This window comes from Marmota monax, unplaced genomic scaffold (assembly GCF_021218885.2).
Source record: "Marmota monax isolate L192 unplaced genomic scaffold, Marmota_monax_Labrador192_F-V1.1 WCK01_AAM20220418_F8-fsc00006, whole genome shotgun sequence".
Lineage (NCBI taxonomy): Eukaryota > Metazoa > Chordata > Mammalia > Rodentia > Sciuridae > Marmota > Marmota monax.
Genome location: NW_026693712.1, coordinates 10,245,891 through 10,262,735, shown reverse-complemented (window position 1 = coordinate 10,262,735; position 16,845 = coordinate 10,245,891). Strand labels below are relative to the sequence as shown.

At 42.9% G+C, this 16,845-nt stretch overlaps 1 protein-coding gene across 5 annotated transcripts in view; it reads right to left on the bottom strand.

The window, feature by feature from the left end:
- The window catches only part of Sh3tc2 (SH3 domain and tetratricopeptide repeats 2), an 80,066-nt gene extending 63,506 nt beyond the window's left edge, over positions 1-16,560 (bottom strand). For 2 of the 5 annotated variants that reach the window (XM_058584231.1, XM_046460305.2), the window contains exons 1-2: positions 12,596-12,805; positions 2,814-2,912 (exon numbers count right to left, since the gene is read on the bottom strand). In XM_058584231.1, coding sequence (XP_058440214.1) covers positions 2,814-2,912; positions 12,596-12,647 — 151 coding nt within the window. In that variant the 5' untranslated portion in view covers positions 12,648-12,805. Of the gene's footprint in view, positions 1-2,813; positions 2,916-12,595; positions 12,806-16,394 lie in introns of those variants that run through there. The other 3 variants (XM_058584232.1, XM_046460304.2, XM_058584233.1) reach the window with 3 other exon arrangements.
- Positions 16,561-16,845: the final 285 nt, after the last annotated feature.

Sequence of the window (16,845 nt, the reverse complement as noted above, 5' to 3'; positions counted from 1 at the left end):
TAGGTGCTCAGGATATAGCAGAAAAGAAAGTAGACATGTTCCCTGTTCTCAGGGAATATGAATTCTACTTGGGAGGTAATTGATTCCACAAACACATTCATTTCAGGTGGAGAAAAGTTACGTGAAAGAAATTTAATAGAGTCAAGAAACAGTGATACAACAGTTGGAGGAGAGATATGCCTTTGGATAGGATTGTCAGCAAAGGCCTCACTGAGGGGGATCATGTCACACATTAATTGTCCTTTCAAATGTGCCTCATTTAGACAATAAGTAGCAATCTTATTAACAATTACGCAACACAATAAACAGAATACATTGGGACTGGATAATGGTGGAAGTCTCTCTTTTAGCCCCAACTTGCCAGGGCCTTTCCAAATTTCCGGCACATTAGAGATGGCCCCTATCATGCTGGCCTGGGTCCACAGGACAGATTGAACTCCCCTCACCTTTAAAAGTCCTGTTTTAACCCCAAAACCCTGACGCTGCTATGGCTACAGATCAGTTCTCATGAAACACACTCAACCTGGCTTTGATAGGACCTCCATGTAGATGAGAGTGCACACTTGTCTATACTCCATCCAGTCTTTTCCATTCTCACCCAACCCTTCTATCTCTGGCTACCTGCCAAGGCTCCACCCAGAAACCTCAGTTCATGCTGACCTCAAGCAAAAGGCAAAGCACAAAGATGAAACCCAGGGAGGAGTAACTTGGGCTCAAGGTTTGACTCTGCCATCTTGAACTTTTCCCCTTAGAAAAATAGCTTTGATGGAACCTTTCCTACAGGGATTTTTTTAAGGTTTATTAAATGAGATATGCATATAAGCCTTCCTACTCAGTGCCTGGTATTTATTAAAGGTTCAATTAAACACATTAAGCATTAGCTGTTGCTCCTGCTCCCCTCCCCAGTATTCCAGCAATTACTGCTCATGGCTGCCTTCATTCAACAATAACTCATTCTGTGATTCCTTCCTACCAAACTCCATCTCTCCTGTTTTCCAAAACCTGATTCAAACTCCTTAGAATCTTTCCAGGACTAGTCCCCACTGACTGTTGGCCCCTTTAGTGTGAATCTCCTTGCCATGCCTGTGAAGCCACATATATAAAATGTAAAAGACCTGGATTCAAATAAGCAAATTGCTTTTGCCCTCTCAAGCACTGGGAACTGATACTCACAGCAGAATACTTGTGTGGGTGGGGACCCATAATACCCTGTGCATCACCAGAGGGGGCAGTAAACCAAGTTCACTCCAGTAGTAGTGTAAGTGTATTGTGCCATATTGTCCTTCTGGAAGCCAGTGCTGTAATCATGATAATGTGTCTGATTGGCTCTGTCTGCGATTGCTTCGCATAAAGGAAAGGTTGACAGCTAGTGCCAGGTCTTCCCTCCATATTCCATGACCTTCGTGGAAACAGCATCATGATGAAAAACACTGAAAGCCAGACAAGTTCAGCCTGAAGTTTGTTTGGTTTACCTAAAGATACCCTCCATTCATTGATTTAATGCACTAATAAGGCAAAATGCTGACTCTACTGCATTCACAAAACAACAGATGGTAATTCAGGTCCTCTCCTGCCCCCCCAGGATGGCCCAAGCTGACAGATGATAAGCAGATTGACACACTAGCAAAAAACAAAAGGCAAGATTTGTCTCATTATCAACCAAGCAGTTTGACAGCTTTTGAAACAGAATAGAAAAAATATGGTATGATAATTATACAATATCCATTTCCATGGCTCAAAAATGTAACTTTCCCACAAATTTGTATTTTGTATCCCAGGGAAAAGAATATTTTCACAGGGTAATTAGTAACTATATTAAAGCCTATCTTTAGTGGTACATGGGGGTTACAAAGGAGGACAGGGGTTCGAATCCCCTTCCTCATCACATATTAACTCTATGGCAATGAAGTTATTTTCCTCTCTAAGAGTCTGTTTTCCACCTGTTAAGTAGAGATTTGGGGGCCTTCACTTACTGGTGAGCACGTGATGATGAGAGAAACATATAAGGGATTGCCTGACTTGAGATTTGCCTTCGAAAATGGTCCCTGCCACTATAAAACAGTAATCATGTCTTCTAAAGGATTGTCCTCAGCATTTCTGACACAGGGTTCAGCACGAGTATAGTTTTCTCTCATGGCAACCTTGGCTTTGTGGACTTCACTGAAGACTCTTAAAGAGGGCCTATTCAAGGCACATGTGGAGAATAAAATCTTCCTCATGCTGATTTCCAAATATTTTTCTGCTTCTCAAAGATTCATACAGATGGCCTTTTGCTCAGCCAGTCTCATCCTACATATTCTGTATCCTTCACTCATTTATTCATTTATTTAACAAATATTTATCAGAAACTTCTACATCTAGGGTCCTGTGTTAGGTATTATAGAATATAAATGTGCCCTCCATATGTTCACCTAATGATTGGGTGTATTTATCAAACATTTTCTGAGCCCCAACTATGTGCAAACAACTCTTTGAGATATCATGTTGATTGCATAATTTTTTTTTAAAATTCACTTGGCTCCCCCAAGTAACTGAAAATCTGATTGAGCATATACTTTCTCTAACCCAGAAAATATGTATGGAGTTCCTAACCTGTGCCAGATTGTGAAGAGCTTTGAGTACCAGCCTGGGAAAGGTTAAGTTCGAGCAATGGAGAATAATGAAGGTATGAATATCAGAAGGTCTTGTTTACAAGGATGTGTTTGGCGACACACCTGGAAAGGGTGGGAGGGGGCAGTCTGCCGAAGGTAACTGAAATGTTCTATATGAAAGGTATTTTTGAAAATAGCACTTTATCTTTGGGATTTAGATACCTGGTGTCACGTTCTGTGGCAGGAAACAGTTTTCCTTATGTTCGGATGAGGATAAACCCTCACTTGATATGATTGGATCCTTGGAAGGACTTTCTTTACCTGGAGAAGATAAAATGAAAAATTGTTGGTAGAAGGTAGGCAAGTTATAAGCAAGTTGTAAGCATGGACTGAAAGTTTTGGTCAAGTACCAATTTTATTTTCCCCCAACACTGGTGGCATGGGAGAATTCTCATTGCTATCACCGTTGCCACCAAGCCAGTGGTTATCAGAGAACTGTCATGCATGCTATCTCAATCCTGCAGCAGCTGGGTGTCCCCCATGTTGTTAGTGAAGCAGATTCACATCCATGTATCAAACAAAATTCTAGGGTTTAATACACCAAAGGTGCTCAATATGCGTAGAGTTTACACAGATTATTATGGATCTGACTATAGCAAGATCAATGGGTAGTTAATGGGAAGGTTTGAGGAGAGAGAGAAAGAATGGCACCATTAGACAGATCACCTGGGCATGGTCATAGTGTCCCTGAAATGTGTCATTATCACCAGATGATACTTTCCTCTGATCACTAAATAGGGTCCTATCTTGGACTTCTCTCCTCCAGCTCTGAGAAAAGTTCCTATCTTTGAAGCTGTAGAGGCAGAATGAGAAGGAGAAGAAAGAAGACCAGGCTGGGGCAGGTGAAAGGTGCTATTCTGATAGCAGGAAGTCAAAAAGGGAAGAGTACAGTTGTAAAGTAGGAGGAAGAAGATATTAAAGAACAGAAGGGAGTTTCACTAGAGAATGCAAAATATCTCCTTCATGGTATCCCAAAAATATAATAAGGGAACTCAAGTCTTTAAGGCATTAAATTTGGACACTGGACTCTTCAGTCCTTTTGACCAGGAACCTGCTAGAGGACTATACCATAGGGTCAGAATACTATGAGCATAATCTGGTCCTGGAAGTAAGGATTAGAAATATTGACTCAACAACTGTGTGTGCGTCAGTCATTTTATCCTCCAAGTTCCTGTAAAATTTGGGGTCAGAGACAAGCAGGCCCAAAAGGTCTTGCATTCTGGACCTGTGCTGCTAATGACACAACCCAAGAGTATAAGAGGGATGGAGCAGTCACACTCACTGCCAGCTAATGCTGCCAAGAGACTTCATCTCCATTCTATGCCTGTGAAGGGGGATTTTGATAACCAAGCAGAGGTCCTTCCTTTCCTCAGAGTGGGAGGAGTTTGCAGTTTGGGGTGATGTACAGAGAGAATAAAATGGATTGCAGCTTGAATAGGCAGAAGGAGGAGCCCATCAGCTCACAGCACTTCATCTGGTAGATCTTATTAGCTGTCAATGCTGACAGCTAAGCAGCTTAGCTGGAAGTCGGCAGTAATGAGCTACAGTTGAACAGGATCACTTTGTAGTTCTGCCCCCCAGGAGCCAGAAGCTACTGAAGCAAGAAAACACTGACTCAGGAACGAGAATGAGCACAAATCAGATCTTCTCCTGCACCAGCTAAATGACCATGGGGAAGATATTTCACCTGTCTACTTTTTGAGATTTTCAATTTCCCCATTTGTAAATAAAGACCTGCCTAAATTAGTGCTTCTAAACAGTGATTGCCTATCTGAATCACCTAGGTTGCTTTCTAAAAATACCAAAGCCTAGGCCTCATATTCAGAGACTCTGATTACTGTGGTCTGTAGTTTGGCTATAGTTGCTTTTTGTTTGTTTGTTCTTTCCCCAAAATGGTTTTAATTTGAACCAAGGTGGGAAACCACAAGACAGGATTGGTGCTTCACCTGGGATACTGATGAATGCAGATTCTGCTTCAGGAATTGAAAGCAGAGGTTCTGCATTGCAAAGTGTTCCCAGATGATGTTTCTGCCACTGATCCCAGAATGACACCTGAAGTGGCTCACTATGTGCCTACCCTAGGGCAAAGTCTGACCACAGTCTAGAGCAAACCCACAAATGTCTTTTTGTTTGTTTGTTTTTTGTTTTTTTAATTAACATTTGGCCAAAAATTTCAGAGTCTTAGTTTTAAATTACTGACTTTGCTTTTGCTGCTTTCTATGTCAACTTTTTAAGATTTATTTATTGGTTCTTTTCAGTTATACATGACAGTAGAATCCATTTTGACAGAATTATAAAAGCATGGAATATATCTTGTTCTAATTCAGCCTCCAGTACCTCTCCTTCCCCTTCCCTCCCACATCCCCTATTCCCTTCCCTCTACTGATCTTTCTACCATTTATCCATGTTTTTTTTTTCTAAATTAATTTCTTGTGCATGTACACGATGGTGAGATTCACTGTAGTATGTCCATATATGTGCACAGGAAAGTTATGTCAGATTCATCCCACTGTCTTTCCTTTTCCCATTCCCCCCACTTCCCTTCATTCCCCTTTGTCTCCCCTGCCTTCCCCACATTATTTTTTTTAGTTTGGATTGCTTAACATTTATAAATCAGAATATTGTACACAATCCACATGCTTGGGTTTGCATGGAAACATAGATCTGTAGCCTAGGGCCTTCTTCCTCCTGTGGCAATCAGCAAGCACCAAATTATTGATGTTCCTCCACAGGACATTTGTTCTCCAGCCACCAGGACCTCACTATCCAATTACTCATTGACTCCCCAGCAGGCATGATATTGCCTTCTTGTAGAATTCCAGGGGAGGAGACAATGGCCTGATGCCAAGGGCCTGCAAAGTGAGTTCAACTTCAAAAGGGGAAATCCATGGTGGTAACACTGGTGTAGGCAGAGGGAGCACAACTTCTAAAAGATGTGTGAGGTTTGGTGCATAAAATTGAAGTTTTGCAAAACTGGATTATATGCATCAGAATGATTTAGGTACTTGTTTTTCAAAAGATGCCTGTATAAAATAAACACAGAGAAAATATATTTGGCTATCTGTAGGACTTGAAGATGGTAGTCCTCCTAAGCAGTATGGTAAATGTGTTACCCTCAAAAGAAATAATAGATAAACTGTAATACACTAAACTTAAGAAATTCTATTAATCAAAACATGCTATTAAGAGAGTGATAAGCAAGTAGCAGAGTAAAAGAAAATATTAACAATATGTTTTGTCATTAAAGAATTCAAATCTAGAGTACAAAAAAAATGAATGCTAAAAAATGCTACAAAAAGAATGCTAAAAGTCTTTAAGAAATGGTAGGCAACCTGCTACAAAAAAATGAACAAGAGACATAAATGGGCATTTCATCAAAAATGATAGCCAAGCAGTGGATAAAATGTATGAAAATGTGCTCAATTCCATTAGGAAAGTATAAATCAAAATTGCAATGGAAAACCACTATGCAGACCAGCTAGAATAAAAAGGCTGGATAAAGGCAAGCATTGGTAAGAATACAGAGCCATCAGGACTCCTGGGTACTACAACTATGAGGATAAACTCTGAAATTTTTCTCTTTAGCAAACTGAATTGGAGTTTGAAATTGGAGTTGAAAATTTGAATACAGTAAGACTCAGCAATTTTACTCCTACCTGTATACCCAAAAGAATACATACATATGTTCACCAAAAGCATCTACTAAAATATTCAGAACAGCACTATTCACAAGGGCCAAACCCTGGCAACAACTCAAATATCCATGTACACTAGAATGAATAAGTAAATGATGCTACATATAATTAAATCTAATACTTAAATGAGATTGAATTAATTGCAACCATACAAAACAATATAGATGAGTTTATATACCTTATTAAAATTCATGTGCTATACACATGATTTCATACACAATTCTATATACATGATAAAGGGTAGTAAAAAGCTGAATTTAAAGATATCCTTTGAACTCTCCTCCACCTACTCTACCTGGAAATATCTAGGAGAGGAGTCCAGACATGTGGAATTTTATTAGCACCTTGGCTATTTCAGAAATTCCCTAAAGTGTGAGAATCTTCAAGGCAACTGGGACCCATGGGTCTCGGGATCAGTGAAGCAAAAGGACAACTCCTTGACAAACAATAAGGTCACCGAACGACTAGAGTGAGTTCTAAAGCAGAATGAGTAATTGTTGCACAGGGATTTACAGTTTACAGAGCTCTTTACACGTGGAGTTGTATTTCAATGTGAAGGAATTTTAGGACTTGCGCTTGGCTTTGAAAAAGAAAGAAAATAAACCAAAAGGCTTATGGAGGTTATTACTGAATCATTTTATTATTTATTTATTTTTATTATCTTCACTCAACTTTTGTCTGCTTACCAAATACTCTGTAGTGGACATGCATTTGTTTTCTAACACTGAAGGCAGGAAGAGAAATGTCCAGGAACAAGGGGCAATCGGACAGCCCTGGACTCAAACCACGGATCACCTGGCTTCATCATTAGCCAGGTGATCCATGTGAACCCTTCATAAAGCTCCTGTGGCTCTGACTACATTCCTACCTCCAAAAGTATGCACGTGATTCAAGCCTAAGCCAATCAAGTTATACTGTGCCGTGTCCTTGTGACCAAAGTTAAGCCATGAGAATTAGTCCTAGAACCTGCAACACTCTTAGACATGAAATTTCTTTTCATGGCACCTGAAAACTATGACTATGACCACCTAAAATGGTGGGACCCCTGCTATGGGGAGAAAGCCTGCTGAGGTTGAGGCTATCCAGACTCAAACAGAGCTTAGGAAAGAGTTTCCTGATTAACATCACTTGAATATCTTGATCAAACCATACTTGAAGGAAAGTAATATCACTGTACTTTTTCATTTATGAATCAACAAATTATTTTTCATGTAAGTTGGTTCATTTATATTAACATTGATCAGAAAAAGTTGTTAATACTCAATTATAAACAAAACCAGTGGGAAAGGCAGTGGAATGAGATGGACATCATTACTCTAAGTACATGTATGAAGATACGAATGGTGTGACTCTACATTGTGAAGAACCAGAGATACGAAAAAATTGTGCTATATACGTATAATATGAATTGAAATGCATTCTGCTGTCATATATAACAAATTATATTTTTAAAAAATTTGATCCAAAAAAAAAAAGTGGGACCTGTTTTATAACTGCCCAACCTGGTTTTCTAAGTGACTATACTATTTTGTATTCCTATCAGCAATGTACAAGATTTCCAGTTGCTCCATACCTCGTCAAAACTTGATATTGTCAGTCTTTCTAATTTTAACCATTCCAATAATTCTGTAATTTTATTTTGTTTTTTTTTTCAATTTGCATTTCCCTAATAACTAATTATAGTAAGTATTTTTAAGTGGGCTTAATTGTCATCACTATATTTTCCACATAAAAGTGTATGTAGAAACATTTTGCATTTTTCTAGGTTGTCTTCTCACTTTTGAGATTTAAGAGGTTTTTTTAAACATATGTTCTGGACATAAGTATCAGATACATGTTTTGTAAATATTATTCCCAAATTTATTGCTTGGCTTTTATTTTCTTGGAAGATCTATATATGAGGAGACAAAGAAAGATCACCAGTAAAGAGATCAGCAGGGCAGGCCTGAGCGGGCTTCATAGGCACATGAGATGGTAGCGGCTGAGCCTGTACATGGGGGAGGTAACTGGTAACCAAGGGTCTTGGGTAAGTATGGCAGGTCAGGATGGGGTCACTTTATGGCAGGAGACTTGTTTAGAACAGATACAGTATGCAACTGGGGGCTATGAAACATCCTTGAGCATGAGAGTGGCATAATAAAAGTGAGCGCTCCACTTGGGGTGGGTTAGGAAGAGCAGGGAGAGGCAAGCATCAGGAGCAGAGAGGCCCACTAAAATGCTGCTAGGGAAACCCAGGGGTGTGTGAGCATGTGAGCTGTCACCTTGGCAATGAGAAGTGAGGGGATAGAGTAAATGATACTGTTTTTGTTGTTTGTTTTGTTTGTTTGTTTTTGTTTTCTTTCATTTTTGTTGTTGTTGTCGTTGTTGTTGTTGTTGTTACCTGGGATTGAACCCAAGGGGGCTTTACCACTTATCCACAGTTTCCCAGCCCTTTTTGTGTGTTATTTTGAGACAGGGTCTAAGTTGCTGAGGCTAGCCTGGAACTTAAAATCCTCCTGCCTTAGCCTCCAGCCACTGGGATTATGGGCATATAACACAACACCCGGCACTGTTTTAAAGTTAAGAGAGAGAGAGAGAGAGAGAGAGAGAGAAGGCATCATGACCTCTGGAATGTGAGAGGTAAAGGTAATGAGAAGGCAATACACACAGAAAATGAAAGTGGGAAGAAAATGAAATAAATCCTGTAGTTTCACTCTTAATTTGACTGTCCAGAAACTGAGGCCCCAGAGAGGAGTGGTGCTCTGACCAAGGTCATTCAGCAAGTTATCAAAAGAGTCAGAGGTCATCCAAATCACTTGGTACAGACGCTGCTATTTTCACACATTATACAGCCTCAGAACTCTGAGGCCTAAGATCTCGGATCAGGCAGACACCTCAAGGACAGGAACATGTTGAAAATGAGAATTCACTCCACTTTCTCCTCTGTCTCTTCTCTGCTCCTACCCACCACCATCACGCCCAACTTAAAAAGAAAACGAAACAGCCGACATTTCCCGTCATGCTTTGTTCCTCTACCCACATGTTTTCTTCTTCTTTGACCCAACAGGCCTACCATCAGCAGTTTTTATGATGTAAACCTACATTCTCCCTGCTAGAACAAATATCAAATTAGAACTACAGCTACATCTAGCCATATGGATACATCTCAGATGATTATGTTGGTGGGGGAAGAAAGCAAGTTGCATAATGATATCATTTTGTTTTAGTTTAAAAGTCTGCAAAGTAATTTTTTGCAACGCTCTCCGGGGGCATGAATATGTAGTAAGAGCACAAAAACCACAGGACTCATGAAAGTGATTAACTTTGGTGAGAGAGAGGAATGAGATTGGAAAGAGTTCTGCAGGGGACCCTAATGGTATCTGTAATGTTTTATTTCTTCAGAAATTAAGCGAAAGAAATAAAGAAATTCTGAGGCCACCATGGCAAAAAGTAGAAATCTGTTGGGGGGCTTATTATTCTAATATTCTGAACTATTACAGTGTTCAAAATGCTTCACAATTCTTGTAGAATTCGAAGGCAACGTGCCATTTACCAGTGTCAGCATTTGTGATTTCATTATTGTTATACTGATGATTCATGTTTACCAGAAAGGTTGAAAGGAAAGTTACAAATACTAGTGATCAATGCAGGCACATATATCTCTCCCACATCTTCTATTTAAGAATTTCAGCCAAATTTCTTCAAAAGGGTGTTGAAGATAAGGGAGAAGGGGTATTGAAGATAAGAGACAAAGACTAGATGCTTCCAGACCAACGAACTCTGACATGCCTGTGATCTGACGTGAGCAATTTTAGTTTACTAAGCAACAGTAAGAAACTCAAAGGGTGGAGGAAGTGGAGGTGATGGCTGGAGATTGACCCATGACCCACCCTCTCACCATGTGCAACTGGGAGATTTCTGTGAGCAAACAAATAAACACCACAGGAACAGATGCCTCGGAAAGAGCTCACACAAGAGAATGCAGCATGCCCAGGACCGTCATAGCCAACATCCAACAGCACCACACCACAGCCCAGCCAGCCAGATGTCCAGTGCTCCTCTCCCACCTCCCTCACCCCCGAGGACACAGTTTGGACCTCACTGCTCACTCCCACTTAAATGAACACAATGGCAAAAGCAGCCAAGGAACGATGAGTATGGACTCCTGCTCCAGTGGAGTCAGGAATTAGGAAGAAGGGATGTGGGAGTGGTCCATGTTGGCTAACAGTAAGACAGCCTGCCGTTACTGGGATTGCCCAAAACTGACCCCATGTCACGTCTGCAAGATGAATTGCCTAATTGAATCCCTCCAGCAGTTCCATGTGATAGATACTATCACTAGATCCAGTATACAGCCAGGAAAACATGAGGTAGGTTCAAAGGAGGTAAGAGACTTGCCCAAAGTCATACCACTACAAATTCACTCCAAGATGTGTCTCAGACTTTGCCTTCTTTTCTCTAGCATATAGAAGGGAAGCTAGAATGGGGATTTTATATCAGCTGGCCTCAGACCTACAACACCCATTATCTCCGCCCCCTAGAGAAGAACCTGACACATGTGGAGAAGAGTATAGAACCGTATGGCATGAAAGACTTCGAGAGAAATAACTAGTAAGCCGACTTGGTGAAATAAGAGAATCCAGGGGCCAACCAGTTGTCAAAGGCAAAAAACAGGTGACGGAACAAAACAAGTGGAGAGTGTCATGGACTTTCAAGGCCACCCTCTCTCATGTTGGCTACTTTGTTTTGCACTGCAGAACTCTGTTCTACCTGAGACCTTTGTCCTGCAGAAGCAGAGTGGCTGTGCCTGAAGCTGGGCTCAGGCAGCAGAAGCAGAGCTCCTCAGGCAGTTCACAACCCCCCAATTTTACAGATGACCAAATGAAGCCCTGAGAGAGAATGCAATATGCCAGGGTCATAGGAATGTAACTAACAACAGCCGGGCACTGTGGTGCACACCTGTAATCCCAGCAGCTCTGGAGGCTGAGGCAGGAGGATCATGAGTTCAAAGCCAGCCTCAGCAACAGCAAAGCGCTAAGCAGTTCAGTGAGACCCTCTAAATAAAATACAAAATAGGGCTGGGGAGGTGGCTCAGTGGCCGAGTATCCCTGAGTTCAATCTCTGGTACCAAATAAAGAAAAAACAAAGAGGAAGAAAAATAAAATTTTAAAAAAAAAGAGAAATGTAATTAACAAGGTCTAATATTTATTATATTTAATTAACCATGGGCTGGGCTGTTCCCAATATTTCACATGTAAACTTTACACCACTAGGAAAGCATAATCATTTCACAAAATCTACAGATGTGCAAACTATAGCACAGAGAAGTTAATTTCTTAAGGCAAGTAAAAAAACAAAGATTAAACCCAGTGACTTTGCCCTCAAAGACGAGGTGATCGACCGCAATGACACCCACCTAACTGGTGGTAGAATAAGTCAGATCTAGAAAACGAGCCCTGACTTCTAGACCAGCAGTCCTTCTTGGACTGGTCAAGTTTATATTCTGGGAGGAGTGCTGGGGTGACCATGAGAAGGACGTGCTCTGCCTGCCCCCACAGGTGCAAGCACAATAGGATTTCAAGGAAGTTGGTAAGTCCTAGAAATCTAGAGAAGCAAAATATGTCATAGCCTTTTGTGCCAAATGTGTTGTTTGGTTCTCCTGGACCTTCCAGGTTTTAGCACTGACTGCATCCAAGGAAAGCACTCAGTACCAGGCTAAACCAGGATGGCTGGTCACCTTGTCTCAAGTCTCAGATGACCAAACAGCTTCTTAGAACAACAACTCTTTGATCTCAGCTGGATGTGCCTAATACCACTGTAACAGGTAGGAGGCAGGAAAATGCCTGTTTTTCAGCAGCACAATCTTGAGGAAAACAAGGTTGAATGACAGAGGCCAAATTTATGACCACCCATAGAGTGCAGAGGAACTCACTGCCGGAACCTTCTTCCTGTCCTAGGGAATCTTGGGAGGAAAGGAAGGAAGGGCTTAGTCACACCCTAGGAGTGGCAGCCAAGAGCAGCCCCCGCTCCCCCTCGGCAGAGTGAGCTCAAAGCCTCGTTCTTTAGGAAAGTAGATGCTTCTCAGGCTTCACTCCGTTTTTACAAAGGCAGAAAGACAAATACGACCGAGGGAGGTAAGAGAGGCACCAGAGACCACAACCATCTCCCCACCTTTAGAAGAGCAACTTCCCCAACCCAGCAGCTCCCTGGGTTTTCACTGTACCAACCAGTGTGGCCAAGTCACCCGTCAGAGTCCCCCAGGAAACTCACCTGAGCTCCAGGGCAGACTCCGCTCCCTGGGGATGCAGAAACAGCCACCCATGTGTGCACCATCCTCCCGGGCCAGGGCCCCAGGGAACACCAGCCAGAGAGCTTTGGGAGCCTCCCAACGGTGTCCCTCCTACCGCCTCCTCCCTGGCACACTAGGGACCTAGGCTGCTCAATGCACAATGAAGCTTTTGATATCCAGTCTGTAGCAGGAGGCCAAGGAGGGTGGGAGGGGCCACCCAGCCAGCAGGCCTGATAGTCCTTGCACTGTCCGGCTCTGCCCAGAGAGCAGCCCTCCTCCTGCCTGTCCACAGATTGCTCCATGCCTATCAGGCTGTGGCACATTCCTCACATTCTGGGATTGAGATGCACAGTTTGGGTCTTGTGGGGGCAGTCAGGGCGGAGGAGGAGGGCAGAGAGTATTCCAGGAATCAAGGCCACTGGTCCTGCTCCCTCCCTGACTGACTTGGCCCTAGCAGACTCCTCTGCCACCCCTTGGAAACTGATCCCCACCCAGCCCCTCTCTGCAAAGCCTCCCTTGGCTATCTGATAATGCTGAAGCTGTGGGCGCAGTACCTCACAGTGTCAGTGTGCCAGCTCCTCCTTGGTAAGCACCCATGAATGTGCAAACCCCCAGCTGTCTCCCAAATCACCTGATGCAGCACGTTACAGGTGAGGAGATGGAGGACCACACTCATTTAAGACTATGGGTATGTATGAACACTCACCCCACCAAACTAATCTCTTTCCAGATTTGGCAGGGAAGCTGGGGAATGCAACTGATGCAGTGTAGCTGAATTTCGGAAAGTCTCCCATGAGATCTTTCGAAGGAAAAGACACAACTGAGTGCCTACAGTTACACGGAGGCACGATGACCTAACAGCCAAGCCCAAGGATCACTCTTCACTCAATGGGCCTTTCATGCCTAAAGCAAAAGTCCATGGTGAGCCGTCCAAAGATGAGGAGGCGTGCGTGGGGAGGAGGCAGGGTCCTCACAGCTTGACTTGGAGGCTTTTTGAGACTTGTGTCAGCTCAAGGCGTGTTAAAGAGGACAGTGGCCTGGTCAGGCTTATATTCTGGGAGGAGTACTGGGGTGACCATGTGAAGGACAGGCTTGCTATCTATCTCACTGGAGTAACTTCACAGCACACACCTGCTCAGCCTAGACCCTGGTCTCCAGTGTGCCTCTGAAGTTCCGCTATATAAGTCACAGGTATGGAATGCTTCCCGTGAGTCAGGCACTCAGTATGCATTACTTTATTTAAACACCATAGCAGCACCATAATTTAAGCAATATCATTTCCTCTTGGTAAGTTGGCAATGGGTAAAGAGGGGCATATAACCTGTCCAACCTCCCTCCCCTATTGTAAATGTCAGTCAGGACCTGAGCCAGCACTGGTTAATTCCATCGCCCAGGAACAGCAACTTTCTGATATGTGGGCTCCTCCCTCAGCTAAGGATACGCAGTGAAGAAGGACTCGGTGATCTTATACTGAGACCTCTGAAGCCAGCTGACTACTAACAGCAAGACCAGGAGAGGAGGGCTGGAGTGGGGCGGGGGGACTCTGGGGTACATGGCCACTTGATCACACTCCCACTGTGGTGGACATTTTCTCTGTGCACATCTATCTAAAGTATCCATTTCCTACAATGTGTCCATGCCCTTCCCTCACCAAAGCATAGGATGAATTAGTATGTTTTCTTGGGCCCAAGATAAAAGGCCAAGTGTTAGTTTGCAAAAGCAGTCACTTAAAACTTTGGGAGCTACATGAGAATCAGTTAGTGAAAAGAAGAAGCCACGATCTAACTTGCATATCTAAACATATACTCAGACTTATAATTTTACCCTTAATTTATCTGCACACCACTATTATATTGGAGCACCAACAATCAGAAACTAAAAATGATTGAGACCAATTAGTGGAAGGATCTCTGGACAACTGTCATAGACGACACCATAAAGCAATTGGTTGAGATATGGATTTTGACAAGTCTGAAATGAATAGTCCATTCAAAGCCACTGCTTCCCTTGAGATGCAAGAAATTAGTGCTGTTCTGCTCCTGAGTACCTCAGATAACCTTATTAGAATGAAGAGATTTATAGGCAGAGAGAGAGCCACGGGAGCAAACGCCCTGAGGCAGAAACTTATTGGGCATGACTAAGGAAGAGCAAGTGAGGAAGGATAAAGAGATGAGGTCAGAGAAAGCAGCAGCGGACCACACTGTGATACCTCTGATGTTGGGTGGCAGCAGTGAGCCACAGTTCCCAGTCAGCTCTGGGGCAACAAGTCAACACCAAGACTCTATGGTGCTCTGTAGATGTTCAGTAGATTCAAAATGTATTTTTTACTTACAATATTTTCTTTTTTCTTTCTGTCCTTCCTAAGTGTTTTGTTCTTGTAGGTCTTGTTGTTTTGTTTCTAGTGCTGGAGAGCAGACCCAGGGCTCAAACATGCTAGGGCAAGCACTACCACAGAGCCACACCTCCAGCCCAGCTTAGGCCATCATCACCTTACAATGAGTTTATTAAGAAGCAACTCCATCAAAAGACATCTAGATTAGTGTTTCATCCAATGACTGGGCACCCTGACCCAGGCAAGTGGACACAGAACACTGACCATTACCAAGGACATAATGATGTATTGACTACAGGAGAGAAACACCATGAAGGGTATTTCTCAATTTCTTCACCTGAACAACTGGAATAATGAATCTGATATTTATTGCCAGGTTGAACCCTGGGAGAGAAGCTTTGTAGGTTGGAACCAAGAGTTTGCTTTTCCACTGTGACATATGATAGTCCTTTAAATACAGCCAAGCAGACATACATGTAGAAGATGGGGGTTCAGAAGATCTTACCAGCCAAAGGCAGGTCTCTTGCTTGTTTGTTTTTTCTAATTAGTCGTACGTGACAGTAGAATGCATTTTGACATATCTTACATAAATGGAATATAAATTCTCATTCTTCTGTTTATACAAAAAGTAGAATTATACTGGTCGTGTAATTGTAAATGCACATAGGGTAATAATGTCAAATTCATTCCACTGTCCTTTCCACCCCCAAATCCCCTCCCTTCCCTTCACTCACCTCTGTCTAATCCAAAGTACCTTTTTTCTTCCCTAGCCACCACCCCCCATTGTGAATTAGCATCCACATATCAGAGAATCAGCCTGTGGTTGTTCGGGATTGGCATATTTGGCTTAGCCTGATATTCTCCAGCTCCATTCATTTACCGGCAATTGCCATAATTTCATTCTTCTTTAAGGCTGAGTAATACTCCATTGTGATACCATATTTTCTCTATCCATTCATCTGTTGAAGGGCATCTAGGGTGGTTCCATAGTTTGGCTATTGTGAGTTGAGCTGCTATAAACATTGATGTGGCTGCATCGCTGTAGTGTGCTGATTTTAAGTCCAAAGGCAAGTCTTTGGGAGCTGTCAGTGTGTACAGTGGTATTTGAAGTCACCGGACTAAATGAGGGAGGGCCAGGAGGTGAGAATACGGAGGACCAGGCCATGCAAGGACGAAGGGAGGAGGAGAAACCAGCTAAAGAAACAGGAGTGGCCAGTGAGGGAGTATGAACCAAGATCGTGGTGGGACGGAGGTGAAGTGAAGAAAGTGTCTCCAGAGCCCCAGGTGACCAGCTACCGAGGATACCGTGAGCAAGGGGCAGACGGAGAGCTTGCCTCTGGGCCCTTCGGGGCAGCAGCACAGATCAAAGCTTGACGGAGGAAAGTTCAAGAGCCTATGTTAAAAGGAAAGGGGGAAGCCCCACCCACACTCCACTTCCCCACTGTCACCTTGTTTTTTCCATGTTTTCTGGGTGCTTGGAGGCAGCAGCTCAGACATCTGCGAGAGCTGGCAGCTAATGGAAGTCAGTGAAGCTGGCTGGGTGACAAGTGGCAGCTGACCGCAGCCCCCGGGTCGGGGCAGCACAGGGAGAGGTGTAACTGGGGTGAGAAGGACACAGCCTGGTCTGAGGGGAAGCCCCTGCTAGGCTCCAGGATGAGGAAATGGTGTAATGTAGGCTCACGTGACCAGACACTCTGATTTGTTGCAGAGGCCAGAAATCCAGATCTGTAGGTGGAGTTTCCCAGCCTTTAAATGTTCACAAACTATCAAAAAAATTTCAGAGCTCTGCACAGCCAGTACTGCAAGGCAGGTCACATCCAGCCTGAGAGCCGGTTTTAGCCTTTCAGATATAAAAGTGATATTTTCCATTAGAAGATTTATAATTAATTGGGGTAATAA